At 44.7% G+C, this 14,542-nt stretch overlaps 1 protein-coding gene across 1 annotated transcript in view; it reads left to right on the top strand.

The window, feature by feature from the left end:
- JPH1 (junctophilin 1) overlaps window positions 1-14,542 on the top strand; it is a 168,687-nt gene that overhangs the window by 97,667 nt on the left and 56,478 nt on the right. The window contains exon 3 of the mRNA XM_088471427.1: window positions 13,128-13,246. Coding sequence (XP_088327553.1) covers window positions 13,128-13,246 — 119 coding nt within the window. The remainder of the gene's footprint in view (window positions 1-13,127; window positions 13,247-14,542) is intronic.

The raw sequence follows: 14,542 nt of genomic DNA, 5'->3' as shown, positions 1-14,542 counted from the left end.
TCTCATCTCCATGTTTGGACTGTCAAGTACCAGCTATAGGCTGCTAGGACATCTATTCATCCACCTAAGTTAGGTGTACCTTATCTCTCTCTAGTCAGTTGCCACTTGAAGCAGATGTTTGGCGTGCTCGTCACCCTACAGAACTGGAATTTACGTGCCTTTCTGCCGCACATGGCACCCTATCTAGGATCGATTATATTTTAAATTCTGATTCACTTTTTTCCAAAATTCTCTCCTCGGAAATGGAGCCCATTAACATTGCAGATGGTATTAGCTACTACAGCTAATATAGCAGGGGCGTTTTAAGAGAGGAGGGTGCCCGTGTGCACTCCTCGTACGGGGCCCCCTCCTCTCTCCCTGGTGGCTGGCAGCTGACTGACGCGGCTGGCGAGCCACCGGAGCATTAGTAGACTCCGGGCACTAGAGTGTGCCCGGAGTCTACGGTGCTTGCTCCCAAACGCCGGAAAATGGACAAATACTGTTTGAACAAATTGTTTAGATCAAACATTTAACAAACTTGTCTGAACGACCATTTTCTTCTTCGGGGTCCACAGCCATTACGTTGGGGTATGAATCCCGGTCACCAAATAGTTAACACAAACTCTGTAAAGGGGGGTATCCACTAGACGATAAAGTTGAACGATAATGATAAAATCGTTCGATAATCGTTCAAACATCGTTTGAACATGGTTTGCAAATCGTGCAGTAATTGTTTCTAACGATGTACGATGCGCACTCCCGCTGGTCGTTTGATAGTCTCCTCCATCGACTGAACATGCAGGTCAATTTCACTTGATTGCTTACAAATCGTTTACACATCGTTTACGCTGAACGATCAAACGATGAACCACTATCTGAACACTATAGCTGAAAGCTCTCAATCACAGATTAAAACAACATAGTTTATTGTTAGATCTTTTGCAAATCGTTTGCAAATCTTTTGCAAATTGTTCAGAGTGGAAGATAATATTTCAAGGGAAACTTCAAGGGAATATCGTTAAGAGGTTGGACAGGGATAAAATCGTCTAGTGGATGCCCCCCATAAGAGTGCTGAATCTGTAGTTAACCACAGGGTGTAATAACATGCCATATCTGTATTATGCAAGGAACACGTCCATTAAGGCCTTAATGATTGGAATTTCATTGCTTTTTCAAGCTTGAGTGGCACAAATTCAATAGGTTTTGTGAAATTTCAGATCATGTCTAAAAAGCATTAATTGGACATGTGAAACCTTAAGGTTTTTTGTCTATGGAATTTCATTGTTTAAAAAAAAAAATGTATTAACTCAGAGGGTTTGGAGGAGCAAACCAGGCAACAAACTTGTACACTAGAGCAGGTGGGAGTAGGGCAACAAACTTGTACACTACAGCAGGTGGATGAATGGCCGGCACACAAGAGGTGGTTTGGGAAGTTCAGAGTGAGAGACTTCTGCAGGCGTGCGGAGCAGTGGCAGCAGTGGGGCAGTGCACAGGGGCATCAGCGGCCGCCAGAGGGCTCACCGGTACTGGACATGCTCCTGAGAAAATAAAACCAATAAGTCACATATCCACCTATGTTAAAATTGAATGTGTAAAATAAAAAAAGATGTGCCCCCCCCCCCCCCCCCCCCCACCAAAGCACAACCAGCCCCGAGCTTTTCACTGCCGTGCCTGGTTGTGAAAATACAGGGGACAAAAAGTATAGGGGTCCCCCGTATTTAGCACAACCAACATCTGACTTTTGACAACTGGGACTGGCTCTGAAAATACAGGGGACAAAAGACATAGGGGTACCCTCTATTAAGCACAATCAGCACAGGGCTCTGAGCCCGTCCCGATTTTGGAAATACACGGTAAAAAATTTAGTAGGATTACCCTGTATTTACCAAAACCAGCACTGGACACTATCTAGTGGGCAGGAGGGGGGCGGGGGGAGGGAATGCCACAGGCAGGGGAGTCCTTTCACTGGGTCCCTCAGCCAAAGCATTACCCCTGATCGCTAGGCAGCCCCTAGGCTGGGAATCCCTGGGGAGCTGGGGACCCCCTTCCAATAAATGGGTCCCCCGTCCAGGGCACCCCAAGCCTAGGCTGATAGCCCGGGACTATCCTCGGCACCCCTGGGCAGTGGGTGCCGTGTTGATTATGTATAGTGTATTGTTAAAAAAAAAAAAAATAGTTATTTGCAGGTGAACCACAAGTCCCAGCAAGCCTCCCCTACATGCTGGTACTTGGAGAACCACAAGTACCAGCATGCAGGGCATTAGGGCCCACTGGCACCTGTAGTCAACCTGTAAAAAAAAAAAAATTTAATAAACACAATTGTAATATTTTACTTTACTGTGTACTCACCTGGGGGCGGCGGCATTTAAGCGTCTTCACACCAGTGCTTCGCATCTTCACCTGGCAGGCATTAACCCGCCAGGGCTTCCTCATCTTTGCCTGGCGGAGCCAACCCGCCAGGTCTTCTGGAATCTTCGCCTGGGGAATGGTAGCCAATTAGCTCTTTTGGCATTAGGGCCCACTGCCCCCTCCCCAGGACTTCTGGTGTTCTCTTTACCTAATGGGCGGCAGCCTTTCAGCTCTTTTGCATGGCCGCCGCCCACTAGGACTTATGGTGTCTTCATTCTTCAGGAGCTCTTCATTGCTGCCTCCCGGCCGTCTGACTGCAATGCCGTCTCCTTGTGCTGGCTTAAATAAGCTAGCCGAGGGGACGGGGCGAAGACATCACGAGCCGTGATTGGCTCACGGAGGCCAACTCTGAGTTTCAAAAATGGCGCTGAGGTGCCATTTTTGAAATGTGCTCTGCTGCCGAACTCTGCGGAATGGCAGGCAAGGACTGGATCCTCTTGGATCCTCCCGCCGCTAACGCCTGCACCGCCGCCCGTTCCCCCGCCGCCTCTGGATTTCTCTGATGCCCACACCGCTATAGCTGATATCCACACCGTCGCCACTGTTGGCCACACCGCCACCAGGTCCCCGCTGCTGCTACCACCCGCTAGCATTGCCGGGTCCTAATGCCGCGAACTCCCGCAAAGGACAGCCATCTTGGTGCACCCAAGTGAAACCACAGTGAGTACACCTGCTGAAGGCACCAACTGAGGCTGCGCAACAAGGTGAAACTTCCTATCTGTAGAATGGCTCATTCGTGAGGTAAAAGTTTAAAAAATTTAACTTTCTAATTTACCTGAACCCCAAAAGCACCTACCCTGGAACAATAGCTGCCTAATAAAACAAACCCCAAGTCTAAATTCACCCCCTACCCTGAGTTATGCCTTCCCTAAAATCCCCCATAGAGAGCAGCAGAAAAGTGGTCCTAATTGATTGTCAGAAAAACTGACAGTTTGAACTTTAGATCACTCTCAGATCCTCATTTTGGACAGTTCTACCTGTCCATGCCAAATTTCAGCTCCGTACCTCCAATGGCTTTTGAAGTGTAGCCCCTTAAACACCAAGCCCCTCCCTTGGGAGTTCTCTATGGGAGAATAAAGTTTTTTTAGATTCAGCATTAATATATTATAACCTCTATTTCTAGCTAGATGGACTTAACTGGGTCGTATTGGGGTGTTTGCATGTTTCCTATTTGCAGAGTCCAATGTATGTGTAAATATGCTTGTTGTCTGACACATCTCTTACACCAGGGATAGGGCTGGTGCAAATGCATAAGGATGGCTATGAAACCAGTCATACAGATAGGGGTATGACTTAAGTAGTGTTCATTCTAGCACCCTGCACCTGTCACAACCCGTGCAGTACCTTTATTCTGCTTGGAGTGTCGCTCTCTGCTCTGGTGCTTCTCACACACTCAGTTGATACAACAAACTGCTGAAAATCAGCAGTTTGTGTGCTAGAAGCACCAGAGCAGAGAGCGACACCCCTGGCAGGAAAGAGGAGCTACACAGGTTTTAACAGGTGCAGAGTTCTAGAATGAATACTACTTAAGTTTTTCTGCAATTGACCACAGCTTTACAGCCTAGGGCCACAACAGTCCTAAATCCAGCTTTGTTGGTAACACAAGATACCAAAGTCTTTATTATTTGTAATGGAGACTGCAGTCTGGATCAGTTTGCCAAGTTTAGTTTTTCGGAGCTTGGTTCCGTTAGCTGATGCTAGCTTCTGATGGTGCATGCCTCTTTGTGCCTGTTGGGGTTCTACTGCCACAGAGAAATATCACATCAGCGTAGGCAGTAAAGTGATATCAACAGCAATTTCATTGCCAGCATCTTTGACAAGGGCGTTCCTGGATGGTAACGAGGGTGGCTAGCCAGACGATGGTGTGACATGGTCAGCGACCTTTTGCTGCAGTTGCACTGATTTCGGCAGCCTTGTTCAGACTGACATCATCCACCTCAATAAGGTTGGTGCAATGTTCGATGGTGCGACCTACGTGTGGCTGATGGTGTATTTTTAATACGCAAAGTCACAGCCAGTATGAGTCTCTGTATGAATCCCATTAGCTGTAGCTTTAGCATAAGGCGCAGTCATGCTGTGGAAAAACAGGTAGTTGCGACTGCATTAGCGTCCACCTCCGAATCGGGCCCTTAGTGTTACAGCGATGAATTCATGGTTTGGAAGGTTTGCTGTTTGACTTTGCCATTGATCTAAATCAGGGATGGGGAACCTCAGGCCCGGGGGCCGTATAAGGCCCGCGGAATCATTTGGTCTGGCCCTCTGAACTTTTTTCTTCTAGCCTCATCTGGCTAGCAGGGTGCCTAGAATGGCACCCTGCAGCCAAAATCTATGCAGCAGTGCCGCCTGGAGCATACTTAGGTTGCTTCAGATGGTCGCTCCACTGCCCTTACAGCTCCTCGGAGCATCCTCAGGATGCTCCGGACATGCTGTAATCACCGGAGATTGTGGCCCCGCCACGTGTGACATCACATCATACGGGGCCGGCCATTGGGGGCGGAGCTGGGGGTGGGGGCGGCCATTTGGTGGCACACTGGGGGCGGGGACGCACGATCGCGTCATCGTGACTCCGCCCCCTCTTCACAATGCTGTTATTTTCAGCATTGTGAAGCAGGGGGCGGGGCCATGATGACGTGATTCTGCGCGAATCGCGTCACCGGGCCCCCCGCTGCAGGGGTTTCCGTTTTTGTCAGGGGGGAGGTGGGGAGGGTCTCAAGCTTCCGGGAGGCTTGCCTGCCTTTCCGGGGGGCCGGGAGCGGCACCCGAAAATCTGGAGGCTCCCGGCCAAATCGGGAGGGTAGGCAAGCCTGCATCACATAGAGGGGGAGTGTCCTGCACCAGGCCGACAAATAATGTTTTATATATCAAAATGGCCCTCGGCAGCAAAAAGATTCCCCACCCCTGATCTAAATCATACCCCATTCACACTGCCAGCAATAACCTGGGTTATTTTCACGTGAACGCGCAGCAACCCGGGTTACTGTGCAGTGTGAAAGGGCCCAATTGAAATAACCCGTGTTGAGTGACCCTGCATTTCAACCCAGGTAACAAGCAGGGTTGAACACTGGTTCAATCTGGCTCGCAGTGCAGTGTGAACTGGTAACCTGGGTCGATGGAACCCATTCACAGCATAAGAGGAGCCATTGCCTGGAGATGATCTCCTCTCCAAGTGCAGGCTCAGCACGTGACCGTGGTGAGGTCATTGACCCGGCAATAAGCCAGATGGGGCCGCCAGCCTGAAAGGGGTCTCACCCGGAATAGATGGACTGTGTACAAAATCCCAAGTGCGACCTGGCATTGCAGTGTGAAAGGGGCATAAGCTTATCCAGTCAATAAAGGACCAATTTGTCTACACAGAGCTAGCAGATACACGCACGGATACATGAAAACATACCAACAGGTACATGAATGCAATTGAGCATCGCACCACATACATCCTGAGCTAGCCTTCATGCAAGTATAAATTCCATACATGTGAATGAACAAACAGCAGAAGACATGACATCAGGGTCATACAAGCTAGATATGACTCAGGAGGACCCTGCCCGGGAGACACACATGCTAGAGTTTACACTTTCTATCTTTCAGATTTGTCCATATAAAAATAATGTTTCACTGAACATTAATATAAAAATATAAATCTTATTGTTTAGTGTATTTTCTTTTTATTCCAGAAAACTAATTCTTACTAATTGCCAATAGAATTCTTGCAAAGTCACCAGGCCAAAAAAAAAAAAAATTTAAAAACCTAACATCAAACAATTGCCACTTTGAATGACTTCAAATCATCACTACTGTACAAATCATTTTAATAGTGCACCTGCTATGCAGTTTGGAAAACTCTAACATTTATTTAATGTTAGTTACAGGCAGTGACCTAAAGACAGTCACGTGCTGCAAACGCCCCTGACCTCAAGTGTGAGTGAGTGTGCTCAAATGCTAATAAAAAACATCATTTTAAAATCTGGTTCAGTAACTTGTGCTTGAGTACAATTATTAATATGCACCATGCTAATTGGTGCTACACTCTCCGTGTACTTCCTACTATAGGGGCAACCAATCCGCTTCTAGCGGTCATTTCATGGACTGTGTTAGATAAATGGCAGTTAGAAGTTGATTGGTTGCTCTGGGCAACTTCCCCACGTTATCTCTGTAGAAGATATCATACATCTCCCCAATAATACCTTAAACATCAGTCTGGTACATGGGCGGAGCAGCCAGATCATTTTCCTACTATACTAATAGGCCCCAATGATGCCTGCAGCGGTTATACCATACTTACCTACTCTCCCAGAAGGTCCAGGAGACTCATGACTCTTTTGGGTAGTCACCCGGGAATACTGGGTAGATCTCCCTGCCACATTCTAGTGAAGTAGGCAAGATGGGTCGGTAATACCGGGAAGTGGTCTGTATTGAGGGAAAGGGCCAATATGTCACAAATCGTGTCATTTTGGCCCCTCCTCCTCTTCTTAGAACCGCAATTTCCGTGATTATGGGGTAGGGCTTAATGACCTAAAGCATCAACCCCTTCAGTGGCCAGCTGCAACTTTTCTCTGGGCTTTTTCCAGAGAGAGGTTACAAAAAAAAAATGGCAAGTATGGATTATAGCCTACACACACATAGGCAACTGATCCAATTGATTTTCATCAGGCTATTGTCCTACATTTCATGTTTATGGGATCGAATGCTGTGATATTCGGCCATCCGACTGATGTCCGATGTGTTGTTGCAGCAGTATGTTGTAACTTTAGTTAGCTGTTAGTGAATCTGTAACATTGATATCTGCATTCATCGCTAATTCTGGTGTCCGCTTTCCAATGGTTTTATTTCTCAGAAAGTTCCTCAAGAGCACAGTGAGCATGCTACTGTGACAGCATGTGGGATGGTTCCGCCTATACTAGCCTTATGTAGAAACGCCAATGATGAAGGGACGAGGAAGTTCATACTCTATAATCCCAGCGACAAAGCCTGTATTCTGGACCCTAAATGGCGTTTGGACAGGTGATTGCTTTTGCGGGGTGAAGTTGAACAGATGTGATTTGGTTTACGTAAAGAGACTTCACGTGTAAAATGATTTTATTATGTTGACGATATCTCCATGTTAAATGAGCTCATCTATAGATGACAGGTATTTTTTTTAAATTGTATAAACTCAAATTGTATTTTTATTTATTTATTTAACCTTACCTCTTCTAAACACTTTATTCCTCAAGTTTTGTTACTGTGTGGAGCGGAGATATAACCAAATATATACCTCGTTGTAGGTCTCTAAGGTGTTTCAAGGTTTGATTCTTGCCGCATGTTTATACTGAACTATCAAATAAGATTTACTTTAGTTATACTAATCTATATGCTGTATACACATGGATGATATGTGCAAGGCACGTTGACATGTGTTTTTATAGATGCGTCCAGTTGTAAGCAACGCCAAATTTTTAGCTATTCATTTTCATGGCCCATTTAATTAAGAGGTTGTCAGTGTTTGGGAACCACACTGAAATGAATGGGTATTGAGAACAATGAAGAACAAATTTGCTACTGCATATTTTTAAGAATTGGGTAGCATGGGCTACCTCTATTTAAAATAGTGACAAGGATGGGTTTCCCTGCTGGACTTGGAACCTTCCCAAGTGACCACCTATACCATACTAACAAACATTGGGGCCCTTCCCCTGGATTGTTGGCGCCAAAGTAATGAGAATTTTTGGAAATCCTAGACTGTGTAATTCTTATATGGGAGCAATTACCAGTCCTTTGGCCCATTCATTTCAATAGCATATTTATTTAAATGGAGTTTTTACATCTGGTTCCCAACTCCATTTAATTGAATGAGCCATAGAAATCCGTGGAAAAAATAAAGCACAGCCCATGTTAAACTGCTTGTGTATACACCTAGGGGTATATTTACTAAAGTGTGGGTTTTTGCCCATAGCAACCAATCTGATTCTAACTATTATCTTCTAGAAGGTGCTAGATAAATGATAAGTAGTGTCTGGTTGGTTGCTATTGGTAAACAACTCCACTTCTAAAAACCCACACTTTAGTAAATATACCCCTTAGTGAGTATGCACATAGTGTGCTCCCATAGAGATGGGTTTACCATTTAATTTATGGCGATGTGCTTTGAACGTACTGAAATGGAACAAGCGGTGTCCAAGAAAATGTCTTCACAGATGCGTGAATGCATTTGGGTATGGCTACACAGGATACACTTTATTCATTACACTCTTTGCACTTGCGTTAGTAAAGCAAGCTAGACACGTAATTGGAAGGCCTGAAACAGTAACAGTCCTGAAACAGTTTCATATAGCTATTGAAAATGATTTCTGAGCTAGCTATGGGGGGGTGATTCAATTCAGCGCGAGGTTGGTCCGGAGCTATTCAATTCACCGTGCTGTTTAGTCCGACAAATAATAAATTAAGTCGGAGAATGTCGGCTCTTGCGACTAAACCTGGATATATAGTCGCGAGAACCGGCATTCTCCGACTAAAGTTCCGGCCACGAGGCTGTTAGCGCCGCGCTAAGCCGGCAAACAGCCTTGCGGCCGGTACTTTAGAATCCTTTAGTCAGCCTAACAGCACACTGAATTGAATCGCCCCCTATATGTCTTCACACATGACTGCCTACACATGCACAAATCAATATACAAATATTAACACCTTCAAGGCTAATGATGAGTAGGAATTGTCCTAAGCACTGTAGGGATTCAATTTGTGGTGAAATTTACCTAAAAGTCCTCTCCCTTACTGTTGCTGCCGCTTGGACCCAGGTCGGGGTGGCCAGGACTTAATAACGTCATCACATCTGACCTGTGGTGACATGATTATGCCCCTACCTTTCAGAAGTAGCTTCGTTTTAAAGAGGAAAGTCTCCTCTTTCAATTGGTATGAGCCCGGAGAAGCTACTGTATGGGGATAATGTGGGATCACCAGAGAACACCTCTGCACTGCACAAATCATTATGAAATCCATTGCTGGTGGAATGTACCTCCCAACCTGGCTTTGAAACCTCGCGCCCTCTTAGCTTAGTTATTTTCTGGCAATCAACAGACAATAATAATCCTATGCTCACGGAACCCAAATCTGGGTGCCGCAGAAAACTTGCACGGATGCCACGGGTTTGTGGTTCAGTACCAAACGGTCAATTTGAAACCAGTGCTGGTTGCTGAGAATCATAAAATATGTAGAGAAACAAATGCAACATTGTCCACCACCAAAGGATGACAGGTAATCACAATTTACGCAATCATTTTTGCTGCATCTCTCAGTAAAAAATACTTTTGGCATAGAAGTGCACTGGGAAAAAATGATGTTACTGTAGTTGGGAACCACTGCCCTATGCAATAGAAAGCGGTAAGGAGTCCCAAGATTGAGGGTTCCCATGCCCAGATCTGTTACAGGAATATCCTCATTTGATGCAGTAGTTTGTCCTTTTTTTTCCAAATACTATGCCTTATTATACTACCAAATTATTCCTATTTATTATTTGCATTTCATTAAAATATGTAATAAAAATACATTATCATTTCCAAGTGCAGATTTTATTATGAAAACTGGAATCTGCTTTTTGTTGATTTGGAAAGGTGGATTAATGTAGAAGCAAGAATCACATATTACTTGGTGGTGGTTAGAAAATTGCACACATTGGGCCTGATCAGAGTTGTATACATCAGCACCCGCAACTGTATATTATCGGATGCTACTTTATGCAAAGTCCTTCCTTTGTGTGCATCCGAATATACAAGGACTGAGGCGCCCACCGTCCATACACACAGTAATATGGATTGGTGCACGTATATGCCAACATTGGCCCACAACATCGAAACTTGCACAAGCCCGATGGCGGGTGCAGTTCTTAGTGTTCCCGATAGAAAGCAGGCAGGGAGGGGGGGTAGTCGGTCAGTAGCTTCTGCACGCGCTGAATTGGGGAGGGGCGTGTCCTTGTGACACGCCTCCAATTTGTCACACTTGGGGGCATGCCAAGCACTTACGGCTTGCCCCAAGCTCTCCCCTTACACTGAATAGATGCAGTGCGTCTATTCACTGGGCAGCGATCTGTCACGGCAACTTTTCCCACCCACGGGGCACTGCAGCCCGCGGGTGGGGAAGGCTCAGGGCAGACTGTCTTAGCGGGACGCCGCTAAAAAGGCAGGGTGCATTTTGCCCTTTTAAAATCTGGCCATAAGACAGACCATCTACGTGCCCTAAACCCTCCCTGTCACTGCCAAGGAAAATACATTTTCAATATATCATATTTATAGATATTTACTGGTATTAATGTTGAAATATGATCAGCCAAAAAAAAAGTGGCAAAATAGGCTCAGCAGTGAATGGTTTAAATACAATAGGCTGAACACATCAATTTGTGTATTTATTTAAAATGACTGGCAAAGAGAGCATTAAGTTGCCAGCCCCTAGCTGAGCATCTGGCAGAGTGTAACCTTTCATTGTGTACTATCAGATAGCAGGTTATACATCAGAATAACTGTAATATCAGCTGTTTACTGTCAAAGAAGATTCCAAGAAGCACAGATTGTTTTCCAGCTCAAACAGGATAGTTACAAAGTATTCAGCAAGCAATATGGCCATTTACGTCATAGTAATATTTAACTTGGAGAAATAATTGTAATTCGGAAAAAAAAATGCAATTTACATCTTGGCAATGATGAAGTTAAGTTGCTAGAAAGAAACTATTCAGGTAATTTTTTCCTAGCAATTGTCTTGTCTACCCCGTGCCATCGTACCTGGTGCCCCAATGTAGAGTGTCTATTCCTGAGCTAAAGTCCAGCAACCTCTGAGAGTGGTAGAGAATGGCAATGATGAGAGGAAGGAGCTATTACAGTGGGGTGTGGTATACTTATTTTAGATTTTAAGTAAATATATGTATGTAGATACAGTGTGTCTGTGTGTACCAGCCACTTGTGCAGGTTTTTTAATTTTCCTATCTTGACTTCTAATGTCCCCACCCTGTGCCCACCCCGTCCTCTCTCACTGTTGTGCAGTGGTTATTGTTTTTTTCTTTTCTCTCTTTCTCTGGGGACCTCTCCTCTCTGCCCTGGCATCTCTCCCTCCCCCTCTTCCTCTCCTCGGGCACAGTTTCATAAGACTGACCTGTAGGGGGGTATAGAGGGGGAGGAGCTAGCTACTATTCAGATTTATTAAAGTGCCAGCTCCCGGTTATACCACATCTATACTCCACTGTACTGAGACTCCAGTGTCCCCTGTGGATTCGGAGAAAGTTATTTAACGGTAAGTACCAAAATCATGTTTGCTGGTTTTCATAGGTTTGCAAACACCCAGTGCATTACAGCTTTCTGTGTATGGGGCTGCATAGCCGCAGACCGGTCAGAGTGCCCATGCTAACGCCGAAAGCGCATACAATGGGCATGTTCGCATCAGATTTGGACCACAAAGCAATGGAAAAAGGTGGCCTGGTCTGATCTTATTTTCTTTTACATCATGTGGACAGCTATGTTTGTGTCTGTAATTTACCAGGGGAAGAGATGGCACTAAGTTGCACTATGTGAAGAAGGCAGAGGCAGAGTGATTCTCAATGTTCTGCTGGAAAACCTTGGGTCCTGGCATTCATGTGGATGTTACTTGGACACATACCACCTAACTAAATATTTTTGCAAACCAAGTACCCCCCTTTATGGCAACAGTATTCCATGGTGGCTGTGGCTTCTTTCAGCAGGATAGTGCGCCCTTCCACACTGCAAAGACTGCTCATGAATGGTTTGAGGAACATGGCAAATGGTCCCCAGATCTCAACCTGATCGAGCATCTGTGAGATGTGCTGGTAAAACATGCCCGAGCCATGGAGGCTCCACCTCGCATTTTACAGGACTTAAAGGCTCAGCTGCTAACTTCTTTGTGCCAGATACCGCAGGACACTTATAGAGGGTTTGTGGAGTCCATGCCTCAAAGGGTCAGAGCTGATTTGGCGGCACTAGGGGGGACCTACACAATATTAGGCAGGTAGTTTTAATGTTATGGCTGTTTGGTGTGTGTATATGTCTGCGTGTGTATATAATATATATTATATAAATTAATAAAACACGTTTTAATTGTGTGATGTTTTGTGAATTGTGGGTACTAATATGTAGCATAGTTATTTTTTTAGAAGAATAATAATTGCATGTACAATTGTTAAAACATCAAAGGCTTATCTAAAAGTTCAGCTAGTTCAGCTTACTGGACCTTTTAGAGGCCATATGCAAATATATATATATATATATATATATATATGTGTGTGTGTGTGTGTATATAGTATGTATTTATGTATAGTGTTTGTTTTAATTTATGCCTTCATTTCCCATGTATTCTGCTAAATGCAGCATTTATTTCTCCATAGTAGTGGTTTGCTGATACATCAATCCTTTAGTGTTTGTCGCAGGAGTTAGGACATGACATGTTTTGCTTATCCCAGTGACAAATGTAAGATTTAGGGCCTCGGATGCTCACATGTACAGTGGTGAGTGTGCTGCTGAGCTATGTTTGTTCTTGTATCACAGCAGTGACATCTGTCCTTTGTTTTCTTTCTGAGTAAACCGTTTATCAGTCTCCTTGTGGTACCTGACAAGCTGTTGTGAAATGAAGAAAATCTACTAATGGAGTATTACGTGAACACTTATGCCTTCTTGCAGACTCTCCTTATCACTGAAGCCATTGATAAAGATAATCTCTCTGATTTCCGACAATATGTTGATGTGCATGTTAATGTTTTGTTTTCTTTTGTATAGAACAGCACATGCTCGTGCGAAAGGTGATGCAGCTGACCAGGCAAGCCATTCTGCACGTCAGGAGTCTGATATAGCAAGGGCTGTAGCACGAGAGCTCTCCCCAAGCTTCCATCAACCAGGTTAGTATCCCAGATAGCTGCGCCAAAGAGATCCTGGCTCCGCAACTTGTCACTCCATGTGTCTTTTTCACACCAAAGCCTATTGCACCCATGCTTATTTTCTTTGTAACTAGATACTTTGGGGGGTATTCAATTAGCCGCTAATTGCCGCTCCGGAGCTATTCAATTAGCAGGGATTAACCCTGAGCCCCCGTAGTCGGACAAAACCTCGCAGCTCGTGGAGGTGCGAGGTAATGTCTGCGGGAAAACCACAAAAATCATGTTGGCGCACGTGGAAAAAAATTGATTATGCAGGTTATGCAGAATCGGGTTTCCACGCCCGAATCACTATTTTTGGGGGGGGTTTTTGGCACTGGAAAAATGCTATTTAATTGAATAGCTTAAACCCGCGCTGTGGGGATTATTGCTGGTAATTTGTCACTGGGGAAACCCCATAGCTGATTGAATACCCCCTTTGTGTCCTACCTCATTATTTTGATGAACAAAATATATATTCTGTTAGATAGAGCAGAAAGGTGGGTGCTGTCATGTTATCTACCCATCTTAAATGGATGCTGAGTTCTGTGGTGATTGCAAATCTATGGACTAAAATATTTGTATTACCAATTTATAATGCCTGTGTAATACACAGCTGAGATTAAAATAAACTTTAAATAACCATTATAGCTAAAAACAGGAAAAGGTTAAGTTTACAGAAGGGTCTCTGGGCAGCAAAAAGCATATTTTGCAGTCAAACCTCCGAAAATGAAGTTTTGTGAGGTTTGGCCGCTTACCGCATATGCACCAAGCCCTGGATTGCGATACATTCCCCCTGAGAAGGATCCAATCGGATGGCGGTGCTTGCGTCACTCAACATATGCGCAGAAGAACTCCCTGGTCCTAGACCCAGAAATCCTTCTATCGCAAAGAACAGTCCGGGAAGAGCTGTCCTTTTGTGTTTTTTGTTTTTTTTATCAAGCATACAGTGTTAATAAACACTGTTATGCTTTCGATGAGTGGCGGGATGCATGGCATTCAACATACGATGCCTCATACTCTTCTATTTAATAGTCCGCTAAACATTGACTCTGAATGACCTCCTAAGATCGAACATTTTGAGTTTTCCTTCAAAGTCCTAATGTGAGCTTTCACGGATATAAGTATATGTTATAGTTTCATGGCATTGTTGGCAGCTGTAATGAGGCTCCGGGACTATACCTGCACTTGATGGCATAAGCACAGGCCCCAGGTATTATGCATAGAGCCCCAAGTCTGTTGGACAAATACCTGTGAGTGAGTGCACAGCGATAAACTAAG

Source organism: Taudactylus pleione, unplaced genomic scaffold (assembly GCF_031769625.1).
Source record: "Taudactylus pleione unplaced genomic scaffold, aTauple2 ptg000114l, whole genome shotgun sequence".
NCBI classification, from domain to species: Eukaryota; Metazoa; Chordata; class Amphibia; order Anura; family Myobatrachidae; genus Taudactylus; species Taudactylus pleione.
Note: the sequence above shows the minus strand (reverse complement) of the source record. Positions and strands in the feature narration are given on the sequence as shown.